This window comes from Talpa europaea (assembly GCF_964194135.1).
Source record: "Talpa europaea genome assembly, chromosome: 4".
In the NCBI taxonomy this organism is placed as follows: Eukaryota; Metazoa; Chordata; class Mammalia; order Eulipotyphla; family Talpidae; genus Talpa; species Talpa europaea.
The window spans coordinates 71,267,443-71,288,624 of record NC_140070.1 but is presented as its reverse complement, the minus strand read 5'-3'; the positions used below and the strand labels follow the sequence as shown (position 1 = coordinate 71,288,624).

At 34.2% G+C, this 21,182-nt stretch overlaps 1 protein-coding gene across 1 annotated transcript in view; it reads right to left on the bottom strand.

Annotated features, from left to right (window-relative positions):
- PRKCI (protein kinase C iota) overlaps window positions 1–21,182 on the bottom strand; it is a gene marked incomplete at both ends in the record, with an annotated part of 66,452 nt that overhangs the window by 7,784 nt on the left and 37,486 nt on the right. Inside the window, 10 exons of the mRNA XM_084232205.1 lie at window positions 631–756; window positions 1,772–1,859; window positions 5,984–6,119; window positions 7,908–7,994; window positions 8,987–9,084; window positions 9,517–9,693; window positions 13,652–13,710; window positions 14,722–14,776; window positions 17,543–17,683; window positions 19,356–19,441. Of these exons, the coding sequence (XP_084088331.1) occupies window positions 631–756; window positions 1,772–1,859; window positions 5,984–6,119; window positions 7,908–7,994; window positions 8,987–9,084; window positions 9,517–9,693; window positions 13,652–13,710; window positions 14,722–14,776; window positions 17,543–17,683; window positions 19,356–19,441 (1,053 nt within the window). The remainder of the gene's footprint in view (window positions 1–630; window positions 757–1,771; window positions 1,860–5,983; window positions 6,120–7,907; window positions 7,995–8,986; window positions 9,085–9,516; window positions 9,694–13,651; window positions 13,711–14,721; window positions 14,777–17,542; window positions 17,684–19,355; window positions 19,442–21,182) is intronic.

Sequence of the window (21,182 nt, the reverse complement as noted above, 5' to 3'; positions counted from 1 at the left end):
ACTAGTGAGGCTGAATGTCTTTCCATATATTCCAGGACCCTGGAATTTTTATTTGTCCTATTATATGAAATCTCTACTTAGTTCCTGTGATGGTTTTAAGTATTAAATGGCATTAAGGCAGAATTTTATGGCAGCCTTCACACTTCTTTGACTATATACTGGGTTTTGGACTGTGCTTGTTTCTTTTTTCCATTCAATTCTTTGTATTGCAACCATGGAGCCTCTTTTTTCACCCTTTGATCCCTCTTATCTTCTTGGTACTCTATTTTCCCCCCTACATTGCTTTGGACCACATTGTTCTATGAACTCAATCTCTGGGTCCAGGTGAAAAGACTTTGTCCTCTCTCACCACAAGATTTCTTCTTCCAACCTCCACTGATATACAAACTGAAAGAACCTCTTTGTTAGTTTTTGAGTAGGAGAAGGGAACTGACAAATGAGACCGAAGACTACAGAGGTAGGAAGGATGTACCTAAATAAATAAATAAGTAAAAATCAAAGCCTCAAATTAAGTAAGAACTGTATGGTCCAGATTATTTTTGTTCTTACTCAAAGCATTAACCTGAGGTGCTCGTCTGTGCTCTAGAATGGGTTATTCACAGAAAATTGCTATAAAGTAGCACAAATTACCTTGGAAGAGATAATCCTCTGTGTTTTGATCAGGATTATCAGAGCTCCCAACAATATCAAATGGAGACCTTCCTGCCATCATCTCAAACATTAGTACTCCAAGAGCCCACCAGTCAACACTGAAACCTTTAGAAAAGAAATTTTAGATGAACAGATTATCTACTCTGCATTCTTGAAAGTCAGTTAATTTGAGATGCATGCATAACACAATGAAAAAAATTAACGTAATGAAAAAGTAACATCTACATAAATGCATTATAACTATCATGGTAGACAGGCATGGAGGATTACAGAACAGCTATCAATGGGGGGTTGGGGTAGAGATGTGCGTAAGACAGAGTACCTAAAAGAAATTTTAAAAAGAAAATACAGGAAATGAAACACAAGTTTCTTTTTCCCAAATATGAGGGTAATTCCATGCCCTATATCTAATATTTTGTTTTGAGGTTAGAATTATATTAAATTTGGAATATTCATCCTTATTCTGAAGCTTGATCTGCCAGCTGATTAAAAACCCATGAAGGGCCTTGGAATTGGACTGTGAGCAGCTGTCAGAAGTTCCCCTTCTCCTTTACATCTGTTGAATGCAAGGGACCACAACCCAAATGTCTTTGTAGGTAAATCCTCTGGACATTGATAAACAACCACTCTTTCCATAATCTTTCAGACTTTTTGAAGAAATATCTCAGGTCATCTGAAAAATCTTCCAAAGGTTCATGATTCCAGAGTCAAAATGCTGAAATTTAAATCTCTGCCACTTGCCTGCTCTATGAATTTGGGCAAGTTATTTAGACTTTCTATACCTCTCTTTCCTCATCTGTAAAATGGGAATTAACAGTGCTTACCTTATAGGACTGTTGAGAGGATTAACTTAGTTAACATATGTAAACTGTTTATAATAGTGCCTGTAATACTTTAGTGGTTGCTAATAATAAAATATTATTCAAACTGTACCCTCCCTCTGCCACCATTATGCCAAGGTACCACTGTTTTCAATTTCAGTATTTAGGGTCTTCATGTAGGTTTTAAGGGGAACAAAAAAGGCTTAATTAATGAAACCAATACATGCTGCAATGTAACTGCTACCACATTTACCCACCCTTCTAGCACATAGAGAGAATACCATCTATTAATTTATTACCATAGTCTTCTCCTCTTAAAATTTCTGGAGCAATGTAATTGGGAGTACCACAGAAAGTGCTGGTTGTATCTCCTGGCCGTAATCCTTCCTTTTATTAAAAAAAGAAAATAAGAAATAATTTCCAAAATTCTGGTTAAATTTACCTCTTTTATTTCCTCTATCATTAGGTTCAGCATCTACAGGTAATATATTAAGCTTAATCATCTATTGCCACTAAATAGCCTATTTTAGATGTTGGCAGAGTCAGTTAAGATTAAAATTCCATTTAAAAACTATATTAAAAAAATTTAATAGAAAAAATTTAATTACATTAAATGAGTAAAAGAAGCCATATTTTATGAAAAGAAGCAGCACTTTAAATCTCACTTATAATGGTAATTGCTAATGTCATGATGCTTCCTTTCTGGTGTTGTTTTAAAAAGGCACAAATTTTGGGGGGTTCTATTTTTAATAGAACTATAGGATATAGGATATTAAAGCAACACACACTAATATGTAGAAATAGAGAAACCACAGAGTAACAAATTGAGCAATCACTAAAAAGTTTTAAAACTTGTATATACCTAATAACATAGTCTCAAAAGACAGAGTAAAAATGGACAAAATGGAAGAAAATTCACAATCTCTGCTATGGAGTAAATACCTGTGTGCCCCCCAAACTCACATGTTGAAGTCCTAATATGATAGCACTGGGAGGTGGGGCCTATGGGGGGGGTAAATAGGTAATGGGGGTGGTGTCCTTTAAGAAGACAGGAGAGGTCTGGTGTGCCATGTGGGTTAGCTCCCTGGCAGGAGATCAAACTCATGCTGCAGTGGCTGGCAGTCAATCCTTTGCTAATGCTGAGACTTTAACCCCTGCACCACCTGGGAGGCCCTGGTCTACTAGCATCTTGATCTTGGACTTCCCAGCTTCCTGAACCATAAAATAAATTTTTGGTTTTGGGTATCTAGTATGGGCCTCCCTGGTGACCTAGGGGTTAAGTCTCAGCACTATCACCACTATGGACTGAGTTCAATACACGGCCGGGGAGCTGACCCACATATAGCACAGCAGACCGCTCCTGTCTCATCTGCTGCATGCTTTAGCAGAGTATTTCAGTAGATCTGCCTGTTCTGCTCCCCACTCTGTCTCTGGTGAATCTTCTCACTGTCCCCCCTCTCACACCTCTGGCCTACACCACAGTTCTTCTATCCCAAAAAAATAAAGTAAGCTACCTAGTCTATGATATCTTATTATATCATCCTGACCTGACAACACAATCCCCAATCACACAGATAAAAAAATAACAGGAAGCAGAAAAAGATTTACACAAAAGTTTGGGCCAAAAGTAAATATAACAGGGCCTCCCCGGTGGCGCAGCGGTTGAGCGCTGGGTTGCGAAGCTGCCCACAGCCTCTGAAGCACCGGTTCGATCCCTGGCTGCTCCCTGGCCACCGGAGGAGGGTCCCACATGGCGCGCAGACCTCTCCTGCCGCCCGCTGCAGTGTACTTCGGTCCTTCTGCCTGCTCTGCTCCCTGCTCTGGCTCTGGTGAATTCTCTCACCCTCCTGTGCTTCTGACTGTACCCAGTGCTTGTATAAATAAATAAATATTAAAAAAAAGTAAATATAACATATAGTTATAGATACAGTGATACAGATATAAACAGAGAATATGCACACACATGTATGTGTAGAGAAAGGAGAAAATCTCAGACACCTTACATGCAAACAGAGATTACATATCCTTTTTAAAAGTAAATGTGGGGTATGGACCAAATACTAAGTCATAAAGGAAATTGCAATATATTTCAAAGAATCAATATCAGTCACACCTTTCTCTAGTTACAAGGAAATTTAATAAGAAATAAACAATAAAAAGATAGTATAAAACAGGGTGAATAATATTAAACATACAACTAATAATCTTTTTTAAACATTATAAGTATTTCTTATGTGATTATATATTAACAACGTCTTATTAACAACTACATTAACTCAACTATATGTAAGTTTCTCATATTTAACTATTTCTTGGATTATATGGTAAAAAATTCCAACGGGGGAGAGGAGAAATACCCATTAAAAATCCAGCCTTCCTTACAGTCCTGTCCCTATACACCTAGCTCCAAATATCTAGAGGAAAACATTGTTTGTTACAAGGTCATTAGGGGTCCCTCTAGTGATATTCTAGGCACAGTGAGTGCATTTTTCTTCAAATTTTACTCTATTATATAAAACTCTGCTATAAACATCAAGAAGAAATATTTAGTAACATGTTGTGATGCCAAGAATTTTTTGATTCCTAATAGGGATATGCTATTTTTATATACTCTAAGAAAATTAAATGTGACTTAAGTTGTTTTGTATTAACGGCAATGGCTTGACATAAAGACTTATAGTAAATGACACACACTTTCATGGCAAGGGATGCAATCTGTTAACTCATAGGAGAAATAATTCTCTTGTTCACTGAACATCTGATGCAGGCCCATTAGATAATTTTACCTATAACATAACAATACAAACCTTTAAATACTGACTCTAAATCATAAAATAACATTTAAATTCTGGAGGGATTCACTTCTCATAAGCTTTAATGTCACCAGGGTATAAATGTATTAGCAAACGAAGCAACAAAGTACTGATAGTAAAGTCTTTGAAAAGAAGTTCCAAGCCAAATGTCTTTTCCCACTAATTAAACTAAGCAGTGGGGAGAGAGGGAAGACAGAAAGAGAGGTAGGGAGACAACCAATTTAAAGACCTGATAAAACTTTGGAAGATTTATCAAAGATATTGACCAACTGATCGAGGAGCTCTAGAAAGAGAATATATAACAAATCAATGTTATTTTTCAATAAATTCAACAAAAGATTAACTTTTTTCTAAAAATACCTTCCAGGCAAAACAGAATCCCCAATTTCATTGAAGAGGGAAAAAAAAAGACAATATAAAAAGAAAGGAAAATCCTTATTTTGTGAATTTCATTATATAAATAATGCATGTCCATTAAAATGTCTCAAGTATGGAAAAGGTTTTCTTTCCATGCTGATTGCACTCTTGCAAACATGACGAACATTCTTAAAACCTACTGGAGCATGCATGCTTCAATCCCACAAAAGGGACATAATACAAGTAGGGAGAGATTCTGTCTGCCCAGGTGAAGCAGCATCATGTCAGAAAGCAGAATGGCTATGGTGGGCAGACTAAGCCAATTTTTCAGAAAAAGGCTAACACTTACAAAGATTTGAACTGAGAGTTGAATGCATTGAGCCCAACCGCAGATATAAGAATATGCTGGTTATTAAGAGATATAAGCATTTTGAACTGCGGGAACATAAGAGAAAGGACCAAGTGATATAGTTCTAAGTTTCATCTTTTGTATGTTACAATGACAATAAAATCTTGAGATTATGTTCAATTAAAAAGTAAATGAGTGATAGTACACAATACAGTAATATGTGACAAGTTACATAAACATAGAATTAGAAATTTTTATACTTTAAATCTTTTTACATATTAAGTACTTTATGTATATTTATCATAAATTATAGCAAAAAATGTTTATAATAAATCTTTCCTCAGACAAAATATTTACTCAGCATAATTCAACAGGTAGAATTACTGGATCAAAGAATATGGCTATCTTTGAAACATCCTCTCAAGCTGCTTTTCAAAAGGTTGTAACAATTTGCACACTTACTAATGACATGAGAATGCCTGTTTTATTAAACATATATAGACTATTGTAATTTTAAAACCACGCTGACATGCAAAAAATGTTTTATGTGAGGGGAAAAAATTAAAAAGAGACAAGAAGAGTAATTAAACTTCTTATTTTGACCTATTATACTTTATGTCAGATATTTAAATTTCAAATATAAAAAATGTTAAGACTTTTTAGGAAAATCTTGAATACATTATTTCAGAGTTACTACTGGAAAATCAAGTAGTTGTGCAAAAAGTAGTGGGATTATTTTAAAATTTTCTTCAGTAGTATTATAACTTTCAAGACAAAAAGTTACAGACAACCAAAAGTAATTAACTGTTACAGCATATAGAACAAAGAAGATGTGGAATTTCATGAATGGTTAAGAAATAAGTGGAATTGCTTTTGGATACCAAAAAGTATCCTAAACAAAGCAGCAATCATTTCCCCATCTCTAAAGTTATTTTACCAAGACAATTTTATTAGCTGCTGACACTTTTTAAATAACTAGAAATTTCCCTCACCTTACACATGCCGTAGTCAGTAAGTTTAATGTGTCCTTCAGAGTCCAGCAATACATTGTCCAATTTCAAATCTCTATAAATTATCCCTCGTTCATGAAGGTAATTTAATGCTAGACTGATTTCTGCAGAGTAAAATCTAAAATAAAGAATAACTCATTTGATTCAAATTTTTAAATCGTGGTAAATTTCTAGAGAAAGGTATTTAAGCCCTACTCTTATCTGTAAATAAAAACATCAAATCACATAAAAAGATCTTTTTTTCTACCAGTGCTTTTAGGAACTAATACCAAAAAACAAACTGAAGTACCACTTTGAAAAAATAGACAAAAAACACAATCATACAAGTTTCAGTCTAAATTAAACTGTGACTTCTCATAAATGTATTTCTTTCAAAGTCACAAATACAAGAATCTTGTTCTTTGGTGAACCTCATACACACCAGTCCTATAACTATAGGCAAAGTTGTATGTACATGTGCACACATACATTTTCTAAAGTGTTGCCATGGTTTTTATCATTTCTCTAAGGGACCAATGACCTCTGAAAATGCTAAAACCACTGATTGGTCTTGAATAGAAAACACTAGTCATTCAGAACATTTGTCAACTAAAAATCAACTACTCGAACCATAAAACCCATGCAACAATTTCAAAAGAAACTATCCTGTAACCATAATATTTAATAGTAAAGAAAGAACTTTTAAAAACTCCAATCGACTCTTTCATATTAACCAGAACGTCTGACCCAAATAGTGAAATGGAACACTCAAGCAAGTTCATGGCTTCTTTGGTGAATGTTAACACTATCAGTCAGGAGAGACAAAGCATACACCTTCCAGCTACTTAATTCTATGACTAAAGAACTTAAGCCCTTAACCATGCTTTAATTCCTAAAAAACAAAACAAAACAAAACACGAAGATGGTACACTTCAATACAGTAAAAACTAGACTACTTTCCCCCAAGTCCAACTGAACAAACATGAAACAAATACTGGTTATGTTTATAATTCAAAATATCATCTGTGGTTTTACTATGAAGGGTAACCATTTGATAAAGCTTATATAAACAATATACACAAGGTAAATTAAAAATAAAAACCTTGGCCTTAATATTAGATTAGTGCATTTTACACCTTTTTTTTGGTGAAATTAAAGGATATTTTCTCTTTTTGACAAGAAATAATCAATGAAATAGTAATTTTTAGTAAATGTTATTTTTAACAATGAAGTTTCTTATCTTTGTTACTAATTTAATAATGACATGCATACATAAGTTCATATGCTTCACTTTACCATTACTCTTATGAAGCAAAAAAGGTTGGGTTATTGCTGAGTTTAAAAAATCTAAAACAAAACGTGGTACTCATGGACTAAATTTACCTAAGAACATCTTCCCCACCTAAATCCCTCAACATAGAAACAATTTACAATCTAAGGTCACAAAATTAATACTTAACATTTTTGTTCTCACCATGTATGGTGTCAGAGGGAAAAAGCCAAAAGCAGAACATTTCAGAAATTCTAATTACAGGAAGAATAATCAGAATTACCTAACGGTTTAATGAAATTGTTTATTACTCTCAAACAAATATAATAATCTGCTGATGGCAAAATTGTCAAACAGAGATCACCAAAAACCTGGTAAGATTAATAACTGCAAATCCATCAATTATATCGGTGGCTGATGTTGATTAGTCAAAATATTTGGAAATAATTGGATTTAGCAGACTAACAGTTTCCCCTTTAATATTGTTTACACCTCTCAATTATTTATAAATACATAATTGTATATGTGATATATGCTACATACATGTTATATATTATAACACAAATTAACTTTTAGTTTAGCCTATATATGACCCACAAAGAATTAATTATTTAGCCAAAGGCACATAAAATGCCCCAATACAAACAATAAAGTTACCTGGCATGTTCTTCCGGAAGTTTTCTTTGTCGCTGCATATGAAACATTAAATCTCCTCCATTTACATATTCTATAACGAAGAACAATCTAAAATACAGGAGAGACATAAAGCCAAGATCTAAAATAAGGTGGTATAATTTTGCATTTTAAACACTACAGGAATCAGTCACAACACAGAGAACATTCCTGACTTATCTTGAACAATTCCAGGAATTTGGTGGAAACAAAGGGTAACTGAAGTAGAAAGCTATTTAGTAACAGATAATATAGTAAACTAGTAAGCTAGTATGATAATAATTCTGGAACCCTCTACTTCTAAAGTATTACCGCTTTGTAAAAACAAGAGTCACTCATTTCCAACCCAATTTTAGCTTTTACAGTAAGTAATTTACAACTGTTACTAAAGGTAAAGACGTCAGACTTTTTTCACCTACTTAAAACTCCAGGAAACTCTAAGTCATAAATGTAGAATCTTGGGGATATTTAAAAGGTTGAATTTCGGATGCCATAATTATGACCTGGTTGGTTGGTTTTTTTTTTTTTTTTCACCTAAAGCAAGTATTTTCTTTCTTTCTTTTTTTTACTTTCTGTTTTAAACATTTTATTTTATTTATTTATACAAGCACTGGGTACAGTCAGAAGCACAGGAGGGTGAGAGAATTCACCAGAGGCAGAGCGGAGAGCAGAGCAGGCAGACTGACGAGGTACACTGCTGAGGGGAGCAGCGGGGGGGGGGGGGGGGGGGGGGGGGGGCCGCAGGAGAGGTCTGTGCGGTACACTGCTGAGGGGAACAGCGGGGGGGGGGGGGGGGGCGCAGGAGAGGTCTGTGCGCCATGTGGGACCCTCACCCCACTCAACTGCTGCGCCACCAGGGAGGCCCGCAAGTATTTTCTTTAATGCAGATCCAATATTAAATTGATATCACTGGTTAGCATATGAATGGCAGGAGATTATAAGCAAAGAAATGCTTTATCTGTCTTATAACCTCTACTTCAGGAATTATAATAGACAGGGTTCGAAAGTGTAATATACCAAAATGTGTAAAGCCCAGGATTCATTACATTATCTTTTAATCTTACCTACTTTCCGTCTGAAAACAAGAATGCAGCCCAACAAGAAAAGGATGATTGGATGCTTGCTCAAAAACATGCTTCTCTGTCTGTACCCAATCAATATCCTATTGTAAAATAAAAGAAATCTATGTCAAAATGAAATATCATCAAGACTAATGATAAATTTGTTCTTAGCAATTCGATTATCACAAATGCAATTATTAACTAACTGGGATAAATATCAAAAGATTGCTAATCGTGAAGCATAGTTCATCTACAAAGAGAAAAACACAACCAGTAAATCTCAATATTATGAAGTAGTCTAAAAATTTTATAAAGCTCAAGTACCTTCCCCTGATATAACATGGTTTGATTTTTATTTTTTAAAAGATCTAATAATCATCAGATTACTTTAAGTATATGCTGTGTAATCTGAAGTGTATAGTTAGAAATGTAGATGTAGTAATAATAATAATAAGGTGGGAATATTGAGGTTTTTCTGTAATAATACAGTGAGGCCAGTTTAACAGCTTTGAAGTAATCATCACTGTGCTTACCTCATCATCATTGACAAGTTCTTTTTTCACAACTTTCATTGCATAAATACGATCTGTTTTTTTCAATCGTACCAATAGTACTTTGGCATAACTTCCTCTTCCTATTACCCGGAGTAAATCAAAATCCTGAAGACCTAAACTGGAAGAAGCTTTGCCACTTTCCCTTGTGTTCATTGCCTGTTAAGAACATTTATATCAAAGAGTTACACCTTGGAAGTATCTTGCATAATACATTACACTTCTAACAGCTATAATATTGCATTGAATATTTTCTGATTGAAGTTAGTAATTCTTTTCTTACATCACTCCAAACCACGCTATCTAACTACTAGAGAGGAAGAATGAATTTATGAGTTGCGGTCAGAGTGGTTCTGATAGGAATGAAAAGGGAGTTGAAATCTGAGAAATGTCAAAAGATGTTTTAAAAATGACCAATAACTTTTGGGGTGGGAGCAATGTGAATGCATGGAAAAAACAAAAAGACACAAATTTTGAAAACTGGAGATACCACTAATAGAAAATAAAGTATACGAATGGACTAAGATTGACAGAGCTGTTGAGATACTGAGTTTGGGTTTTTACATTGAAGTTAGAAGTTATAATGGGATATAAGCTCGGTATATAAAATCTGAGTTAGTGAGAGGATATACTCAGAACCATTTTTGAAAGCAACAGGCAAAAAGAAGCAGGAGGAAGTTAAATTAATGAAAAACATTCTCATACATAAAACCAAAACTCATTTGGAAGGACAGATTCACAGCTAGAAAGTTAAGCTTCTGGTAATTTCAGAGACAACTGAAGATAATGTTTTATAATAACCTGCAAAATCCCCAGAACACAAATCAACAGGTGTATCCATTAGAATTAAAGATTAATTTTCCAAAGATAACAGTATCAAGAAAAGCAAAGAGCAACTTTTGAAAAAGATAAACCAGTAAGCACAAAGCAGAAAGAAAAGTATGATAATGGAAGGAAACAATGATTCAAAAGGTCCATCCAGAAAAATACTTAGAAATAATAATATCATCTGGTAATAAGGATAAACATAAACAAAGAGGAGTAAAGAGAAATCAGATTAAGGCAGACTAAGAAAGAAAAGAATAGTGAGGAGATGACATAATGTATGTACTTTAAATATACTCAATTGGAAACTATAAAAGAGAATCAAAGGAAACAAAAGCACAGTACCTTCACAGAAACAATGAGGCTGAATGAAATGACAGAAGCCAGTTAACAGTAGAATGTCACCTTTCAAGGACCTAAAATAAACCATGCTGACCTAAAATTCAATACCCTGTAAAAATAGCCTTCAAAATGACAGTGAAATAAAGCCATTTAGGCAAATAAAAACTAAGAAAATGCACGATTGTAGGCTCTATTTAAAGGAAATACCAACTTGAGTTTGACAAGAAGATGATTTCAACTGGAAGAACAGAGATGCAGGACGGAATATAGAAAAAGATAAAAGGTAGATAAACCAAATAAAGACTATTTAAAAACAGTAGCATATACACATACAGAATTTTAAAATATGATAAAAATGGCACCAAAGACAGGAAGGAGGGATGAGCAAACTGAAAATATTCTCAGGTCCCCGAATATTCTAGGAGATGGTAGAAATATTAACAATTTATATTTAATTTAAGTAAGTTCAGGAATTAAGGCACAATCTTTGGAACAACCAGTAACAGAATAGCAAAACAATGTAGTTCAAACTAAAAAGATATAATATAAATATACAAAGTTTTGATGAGAATGTAGAACAAACCAAACTTACACACATTGTTAATGAAAGTATAAACTGATACAAGCACTTTGAAAACTGGCATTATTCACTGAAGCTGAATGCACACATGACTCAGGAATTTCACTATGTATCTAACGAAATGTTGACAGTTATATGCCTAACAGAAATGTTTAAATATATGTGTTAAACTATATTTATTGGGATTATCTAGAAGGGAAATTGGCAACAGAATAAATTGAAATAACAATGAAAATAAATGAAAGACTGCCATCTGAAACAAGGCCGAATCTCACAAATACAATGCTGAGCAAAAGAAGTCTGGCACAAAAAGGATACATGCTGTATGAATCCATTTCTATCATGTTGGGGGGGGGAGGGAGGCAAAACTAATCTGTGGTATTAAGATAATATTGTTGTTAAATCCTGCAGTTACCTGTAGGGGAGGAGGGAGTATTAGTGACTGGGAGAAAGTCCCAGACAGGCTTCTGCTGGTCCAATCTCCTGATCTGGTTGGTCATTACATAGTGCACATCTGTGAAAAATTATCTAGCTGTATACTCATGATTGTGCACTTTTTGCATGTTATTCTTTAAACATATATTAAAAATCTTGAAGACTGGTGGAGAGCATCATATAGTAACATACATTTAAAGAGGTATGGACCTTTATCCTAAAACATACAAAACTTTAATACTACCTCAATAAAATAAATAATAAAAAAACTAAGAGAGTAGGAAATAAGATTAAATCAGTAACCAACTGCTGTTTTTAAAAATAATACAACAGTGAGGGAAGTGGGTAGACAACACACTTGCCATATACTGACCTTGTTTTAACTGGGTAATTGATACAGATAAAGTAACTTTATTACACGGTTTATTTTCACTTATGTTTGAAATCTTCTATAATAAAAAGGTGGATTTCTTTTAAAAAGGTAACCAATAGGCGAGTAAGACATCACACACTTATCAAACAAATACTGAACCAAGTAAGGGGGGAGACTGAGTGAATGAAACCTTTCAAGACCAGAAATATAGAAAGATGAAAAATTCAGGGGGCGTCCCTGGTGGCATAGGGGTTACATTTCAGCACTATTACTGCTACAGACTGAGTTTGATCCCTGGCAAGACCAGGGACCTAACCCACATATGGTGTAGCAGACCTCTCCTGTCTCACCCACTGCTCTTCTTAGCAGTGTATTTCAGTAAATCCGCCTGTTCTGTTCCCCACTCTGGCTCTGGTGAATCCTCTCACCCCCCCCTCACCTCTGGTCCATACCCCAGTTCTTCTATGTCCCCCCCCCCAAAATGAAATATTGAAAGACAGGGGTATAAATATTATAGATATCTAGAAATGATTAAAACAGGCTGCCTCCTAGAAGTTAAAATATTAGTGTGAGGAATGATAAATCTTTTCCGCTCCAAACTTTAAAAAAAAATAAAAACTATCATTTTAATGAAATACTTTTTATAAAAAATTTGTTTTAAAAAACTGACAAAATATTTCATAAAAAAAAATAGGGGCAGTTAAGATATATATTTTATATAAGATATATATTTTATATATTTTAAAAAACTGACAAAATATTTCATAAAAAAAAAAATAGGGACAGTTAAGATGCTTAATCACTTATACTTTAAACAAATTGCCCAAAAAATATAGGCTCTAATGTTAAGCGAAGTCAGAAGGAGAAAGACAAATACTGGGTGGTTTTATGTGTGGAATCAGAGAAAGCAAACAAAAGGTCAAAGACAAACCTTGAAAGCTGACCAGAGATCTGAGGCATTGGGGGAGTGGAAGGAGAGGAGAAAAGGAGAGGTAAAACAGGAGGAGGGAGAACATATGGACTATGACTAAGGCTACCAGAGGGAGATGTGGTGGGGTGGAAGCAAAGGAGAAAAGAGGGTCTAATGCAGAATTGCTGGGGTTTTGGTGGTGGGAGAGGTGAAATAAACTACATCTGTAAAGGTGTGAATCTACATGGATAAGACATATATTATAATGTAAATCAACATCACCGCAAAAAATATTAACTATGAAAATATATATATATAGGATCTATGATATATTTAAGCAATACACGTAAGTATTCTAAACACCCTTTTTAGATACATCATAAGTTTTAGAGGATGCTATCCTAAATTGAAGATAAATTATCCTACTATATTCTTAATTTTAATTAAATTTAAAAAATTTAAAGATTTTAATTAAATTAGTAACTTATTCAATTAAATCAAATTGAATCAATATTTTATTCAATTAAATCAATATTGCTGCATTTTACCATTATGACATAAAATATAAGTAAATAAATTTGCCATATTTCTAAACTGTCGGGTCTTATTAAAAAGCTGATGACATAATGTATAAAATAACAATTTATCTTACCTCCTTTTCTTCACCAACTTGGTCCAAACTCTCATGACTTGAAGGATTATATGGAATTACTAAAACCCCAATTCCAAACAAAAGAAAAAAAAAATCATCCATTAACTGAATTTGATAAAAAAAAAAAATTTTTCTCCCCATTTTACAGTTTTTATTTCTGAATAAGTTTTCATCGTTTAAAAGTAAGTATCTGTCCTAATAACAAATTGCATTTAAATGAGCTAAATACTAATCTTTAAAGAAAGTAAGGAGAAGAATCAATCAGTAGTCAATACTATTTTAACAAATATTTTTGCTATTTTTTAAACATTTCTGTTCTTTAAAAATTAATCCAACAACTTGTGAAAGAATGATTCTATAAACCCTACTAATTTTGTAGCATGACTAAACATTGAAGATCTCTGGTTTTCATGCCTCATTTCCTTGGTACTCAAAATGCTGCTGACTACCATACCTCACAGGTCAAGAAAATAAATGATGAAGATGGAACTCTAGTCTTCATTCCTGGACACTAAAATCCTACATTCATATAATCAGCAGCCTCCATGAATAAGAGGTTGCATTCTGTCTTCCCAGAAAAACTCCTTTGCCTTCCTTTTCTTGATTCAGCCCAAATCATGATGCTCTGCTTCATTTTACTGCTCTCCAAATATCCCAAATACATATTTAAGGTTTGTACCTATTTGGTGTTTTAAATAACATGATCTATACTGAATCACTATCTTTTACATAATTTTTATTTTTGATAATAAAACTTATAAAAACATGACCCACAAAGTCAGTATATGTAGTCAGTATTGAAAAAAAACTAGGTATGCTGAATTTAAAGGGATCTAAAAAGAAACTTATCTGAATTAGACAAGTCATTTGTTATAGTTTACCAGTGATCCTTTTCAAATGCTAAATGTGCTTTAAATATTGTGACTGATATTACCACTGCAAAATATAGTTACCTAATTTTTATCTGGGAAGACAGTATATATTTTAAACTTGGGTAAAAGAGTCACCTAAAGAAATCTTAAAATGATACTTTGTTACTGAACAATGGTTCATGCCACTATTATTCTTACCTGTTTGTGCATGTTCTGAATGCATGGATGACTGATCTATGGTCATGAGCGGTTCCTACAAACATTTCCAAAAATAGGGGAATTAGTGGATTCTTTTAAATCCCAATACCTCTTTTAAATCCCAATAAGTCCAGAAGCAACATTATTTCTATGAGAACTGGCATATTAAACTTTAAACTTCAAAGAATGTAACTTGTAAAGTGAGGATTCTATTACTAAATTTAAGTTATTATTTGATTATTATATCTTAATTAGCATCTTAATTATTTAAACTATTTACCACTATATTAAATTTATTTTTAATCTTATTTTATGAAACCATACAATATTCTTGTAAAAGAGGTAACGTCAGTCACATTTTACACATAAGAAAAGAAATATAGGGCCTCCCCGGTGGTGCAGTGGTTGAGCGCTGGGTTGCAAAGCTGCCCGAAGCCTCTTCAGCGCTGGTTCAATCCCCCACTGCCACCAGAGGAGGGCCCCACATGGCACGCAGACCTCTCCTGCCGCCCGCTGCTCCCCTCAGCAGTGTACTTCGGTCCTTCTGCCTGCTCTGCAACCTGCTCTGGCTCTGGTGAATTCTCTCACCCTCCCGCGCTTCTGACTGTACCCAGTGCTTGTATAAATAAATCTTTAAAAAAAAAAAAAAAGAACTATAAAATTAGTTACAGGTTATCAATCAAAAATCAAATTAAGCTCCCATGTAGTCTAATGTGTTTCTCTTCTATGCTACATATTTTCCGTTTGAGCTCCATATATTCACTTTAAGTCTTTGGCTGAGGCAGAGAGACAGACTTCATGTCTACAAACCTCTTGAAATTATATGTAAAATACTGTGGGTTTCCCATTATTTGAAGATTCTCAAAGATGTCAATGACCCAAAAAAATACAAGTACCTTCTATAAACAGACTTAAGCAACTAAATAACAATAATCTCAGGAACAATGCTAATTCAAACCAAAATGTCACCAACGCATTCATCTTGATTAATATTTTAATCAAGTTTAGTGAATATCAGCAGGCAAGGGTAAACTTGAAAAGGAGCATTAGTCATACAATTATCATTTTAAGGCTAAAGATAGGTTCATGGATTTTTCAATGCATTTAGCAACCATCCTAAGATATCAATGATTCACTAACTCTGCCTCCCTTTTCTACATTTATGAAGTCACACAAGTCATAATCAACAGTAACTATGTTTTTGGCCTTCTGTTTTCTTTAAGACTGCATTTTTACTTCACTAACTATAAACTCATTCCTATAAATGAACTAGCTAAATAATTCTAATACCAAACAGCCACCAGTTATAATGTATTTGTACAATGTTCAAAGAGTTATAAACAAACATGGTATATACAATTTAGAAAGATGCATCCAGATCTTTTTAAAAATGCATATCCTTTCACCCAGTAATTCTATTTCTGTATCCCTAGATAACAATAAATTTACCAGGAAATTCACCATGATTTTCTTTATAGGAAAATTTAGAAAATAACTCAAATGGTCACTCATGGGGAACAGGTTAAATAAACCACAGTATAGACATATAACAAAATGTTATGCTAAAAATGATGAGGATATAGATGACAAAAGTACATTGCAAAAATGTATTAGAAAAATGGGTTAGGAAACAGTACATATATGGTCTCACTTTTGTTACTATTGGTAATAGAATGAGACAAAACCAAGCATTATATGCCTTTGATAAATATTCCATCTTCTATAAAGCAAATAGTCTGAAAACAACCCACAAAAGACCAAGAACCAGGATCTAATCAAACCTTATAGATCCAACTATAATACAGAGGACAGGAGAAATTTAAACATAACAATGGAAAAGTTAAGAGCAAAATTCTGCAACATTCCAAATGACACTATAATTTCTTCTGTAATTAAATTGTGAGGGGGGAAAAAGAGAGACATGGAAGAATCAATTATTAAAACATCTCTAAGACACATGCCAACTATAGACTTCATGCCAACACATGCCAACTATAGACTTCATCTGGACCCTGATTTATAATAAAAATTGTAAAAACAAAATCATAATATTTATGAGCTAACTGAAATTCTGAACATTTCCTAGATGGATATTTAATATCCATGAATATTTGATAGAATTTGGTTTTCTGTTATTCAGAAAACCTTATCATTTAAAGATACGTACGTCTGAGATATGTGTCAAAATGAGGACAGGTTAAATGGGTAGGGGTACAGAAACAAGATTGGTTTTGAGCTGATAACTGTAGCTGGCTGAGTGGTACATGTACTTTTGGAAGGATATACATCAAATGCCAAGTGTAGATGGTATGTTTCATGGGGAATTTTTATTTAATTTTTTTTATTCATCTGTATTCTAAATTGTTTCTATAATAAACATGCTTTGATTACATATATAAAAAAGGAAACAAAAAAATTTTAAATGCAAAATTCTCCAGTACTCTCTCACTTCAGATAGGAAACATGAAGTCTCTTAACTGATCTCTCCTTTGTACAGATGCTAAATTAATAGAAGTTGTAAATTAATGAGTTTAGCTTAATGAAGAGAAATAATTTCTTAAATGATTTTTCCCTACTTCTTCCTAATTTAGAACAGAGGATCTACAACAGGTTAAACAAAGAAATTTCTATATCCTGTAAATAAATTTGTAATAACAATTCCCAAATCCACCCTATGTTATCTGAACTTAAAGCATTCCTATTCATATTCTGTAACAACAGTATTGCACTATGATTCCTTAACATCTCCCTACTTTAGCCTTCTGTTCTAGAGTGGTTATCAAAAAAACGCTACTGAAAAAAGACAGACATTTGGTCTTACTGGTTGCAAAGTATGCCGCCCACATTCAATTGTGACAAGTTTGTGGCACTTCTTATGAACCAGGAGTTTGCAGTTGATGCACTTATATCCCTGGCGTCCAAGTCCCCAGATTCGGTCCGTGCAGATGGCACAGTGAGCACGCTGGAAAGAAACAGTAATTCAGCAATGTTTTATTAACAAGAAAAGATCATTTTCCAACAGTTTGTTCATAGTAATGAAATTTTGGCTTTCTTCGTGATTCAATTCCCTTTATCATGTATAACTTCTTCAAAGCTAGACTGGTCAAGGGAATTGTATTAAAGAGACAATGAAATTAATTAACCAGGCTGTGTTCTGTTATAAGGCCAAGAATTTTCAGTCTTCACATAATTAAGTTCAGAGTAATGAGTAAGAAAAAGTGACCTATAATTCAAAAATATATGGCAGGAAATATGTGCAAGGACTCCTGGCAAATATAAACCTAAACTGTTTATATTTAGAGATGAAACTAAGATCCTGCTTTCTTAATTAATAATACCTAAAGTGACCATTTTTTAAAAAAAGATTTATTTATGCCTACAAGGAGGGGGTGAGAGGATTCACCAGAGACAGAGTTGGGAGCAGAGCCAGGCAGATCTACTGAAATACACTGCTGAGGGGAGCGGTGAGCAAGTAAGAAGAGGTCTTAGCTCCCTGCCTGGGAATTGAACTCAGGCCATAGTGCTGAGACTTTAACCTCTGCACCACCCCGGAGGCCCTGACTTTCTATTTCAGTTTTTAATCAGTGCTACTAGGAATAAGAGTTTGGAAACCCCAGGTGGTAGCTTCTATTTACATTTCTGAACTCACAGCACTGGCACTAATTTTAGAATGGAAATGGAGTCCATAAATCTGTAGTTTTAAAGAGTAGTTTATTTATTTAAAAGATGTATTTTATTTATTTATGCATACAAGAGCTGCAGTGTGGGCCAGAGGAAGGGTTGGGGTGCAGGGAAGAGGATTCACCAGAGACAGGGTAGGGAGCAGAATAGGCACGCACACTGAAATACATTTGCTTAGGGAGCAGTGGGCTAGAAAGGAGAGGTCTGCTGCACTATGTGGGTCAGCATCTTGGCTGGGAATCGAACGCACACTGTAGTGGCTGTGGATAGACTCATAGTACTGAGACTTAACCCCCTGTGCCACCAGGGAGGCCCGGCGGGAGGGGAGGGATTGGGGTCAGAATGGGGGGGCTGCAATTGTATGGGGAATATAACAATAAAATTTATTATCTAAAAACAAAAAACAAAAAACAAAAAACAAAAAAAACATGGAATTCTGAACACAGACTGCTTTCAAATCTTGCCTCTACCACTTAGTAGCTTGTCATCTTGGCAAGTTAACTGCCCTGCCCCTCAGTCTCTTCATCTGTATAATGGAAATATATAGTACTTATCTTACAAGGTTGTTGTAAGGATTAAATGAGTCAATATATGTAAGCGAATTGGAAAAATGTTTGGTATATAGTAGAAATCAGACAAGTGTTTGTAATTATTATTTCTAAATGAAAATTGAAATTACAATATTAAATGAACTTAAAAATAAAACTTGTTTATTTTCTGAGAACCTCAAATTATATTAAAAAATCCAACTGGGTGATGTTAAGTTAATCATCCAAGCTAGAACATTTTTAGGAGTGAAATAAGATGCTAATTAAGAATTACCTCAAGTCAACAAGTGTACTGCCCCAGGAACACTACTTATTCTTTTAAAGGGTGTAACAAGACTACCTTTCTTTCATAGAAAAGAAGAAAATGATAGGTATCTCAAATTATCAACATGTAATAAAGTTTACCCTGTTGAAGCGCTTGGCTTGAAAAGTGTGACCATTTGCACAATAAAGCTTTCTCCAGCGCCGTGCACCTCTTCGGTAAATGGATTCTGAAGAAGATTAAACGTTAGGAAAAAGAAGTAGAGCAAGTGTGAATAAAAGTCATTTTGTGATTAAGTCTGATTTTTTAAATGATGCTCTTGTGCAAAAAATATATACTCATAAAAACCTCAAAGTCAAAAAAAAGTATTAAAAATAATACCAATAAAAAACTGAATGTGAAAAACTAAAAGGAACTAGAATAAAGCCCAAGGAGTAGAAATATTTTAATAATTATTAAGAATAACTTCTTGCTAAGACATTCAAAAGAAGGCCCATTAACAATTCTTTTTTTTAATCATTTATTTTTTTAAATAAATTTTATTTTTATATTCCCCACACAATTGCAACCCCCTTATTTTGACCCCAATCCTGCCCCCTCCCTGCCCTGTTGATTTTGATTTTCATTTTCTCATAGTTATTCATTTTCCTGGTCCCTCATTTAAGTTTCCTAGATTCCTGCTATGAGTGAGACCATCTGGTATTTTTCTTTTTCTTTCTGGCTTATTTCGCTGAGCATGATCCCTTCTAGCGCCATCCATGTTGCTGCAAATTGCATGTGTTTATCTTTTTTGAATGCTGATTAATATTCCATGGTGTATATGTACCACATCTTCTTGATTCAATCATCTATTTTTGGGCATTTGGGTTGTTTCCAAAGCTTAGCTATGGTAAATAGTGCTGCTATAAACACAGGGGTGCAGGTGCTCTTTGGAATTGATGTTTCTGTGTCCTTTGGGTAAATACCTAGGAGTGGAATTGCTGGATCATATGGAAGCTCTATGTTTAGTAGGTCCAGAAATCTCCACACAGCTCTCCATAGTGGGTGGACCAGTTTGCACTCCCACCAACAGTGCAGGAGAGTTCCTTTTTCTCCACACCCTCGCCAACATTTGTTGTTGCTAGTTTTTTTAATATGTGCCATTCTCACTGGTGTAAGATGGTATCTCATGATAGTTCTGATTTGCATTTCCCTGATTACAAGTGATGTCGAACATTTTTTCATATGCCTGTTGGCCATTTGCATTTCCTCTTCAGAGAAGTTTCTTTTTAGCTCTTCTGCCCATTTTTTGACTGGATTATTTTCTTTGTTGTTGTTGAGTCTCATCAGCTCTTTGCAGATTTTTGTGATCAGTCCTTTATCATTAGTGTTGTGTGCAAAAATGTTCTCCCAGTCGGTGGGGTTTCTCTTTGTTTTGGTTATTGTCTCTTTTGCTGTGCAGAAGCTCTTTAATATAGTCCCAGCTGTTTATCTTTGCCTTCACTATCACTGCTTTGGGTGATGTGTCTGTAAAGATGTCTTTGATGTGCATATCACGCAGTGTTTCACCTATATTTCCTTCTATGTATTTTATGGTTTCAGGCCTTATGTCTAGTTCTTTAATCCATTTTGAGTTGATTTTTGTGTATGGTGTGAGGTAGTGGTCAAACTTCATTCTATTGCATGTTGCAACCCAGTTTTCCCAGCACCATTTATTGAACAAACTTTCTTTGCTCCAGTGCATAGTCTTTGCTCCTTTGTCAAAGATTAGTTGACCATAAATCTGGGGGTTTGTTTCTGGATTTTCTATTCGATTCCATTGGTCTGTATGTCTGTTCTTGTTCCAATACCATGCAGTTTTGATGACTATGTCTTTGTAGTATAGTTTGAAGTCTGGGCATGTGATGCCCCCATTCCCTTCTTTTTTTTTTCAGGAGACCTTTGGCTATTCGGGGTTTTTGGTGATTCCATATGAATTTCATCAATAATGG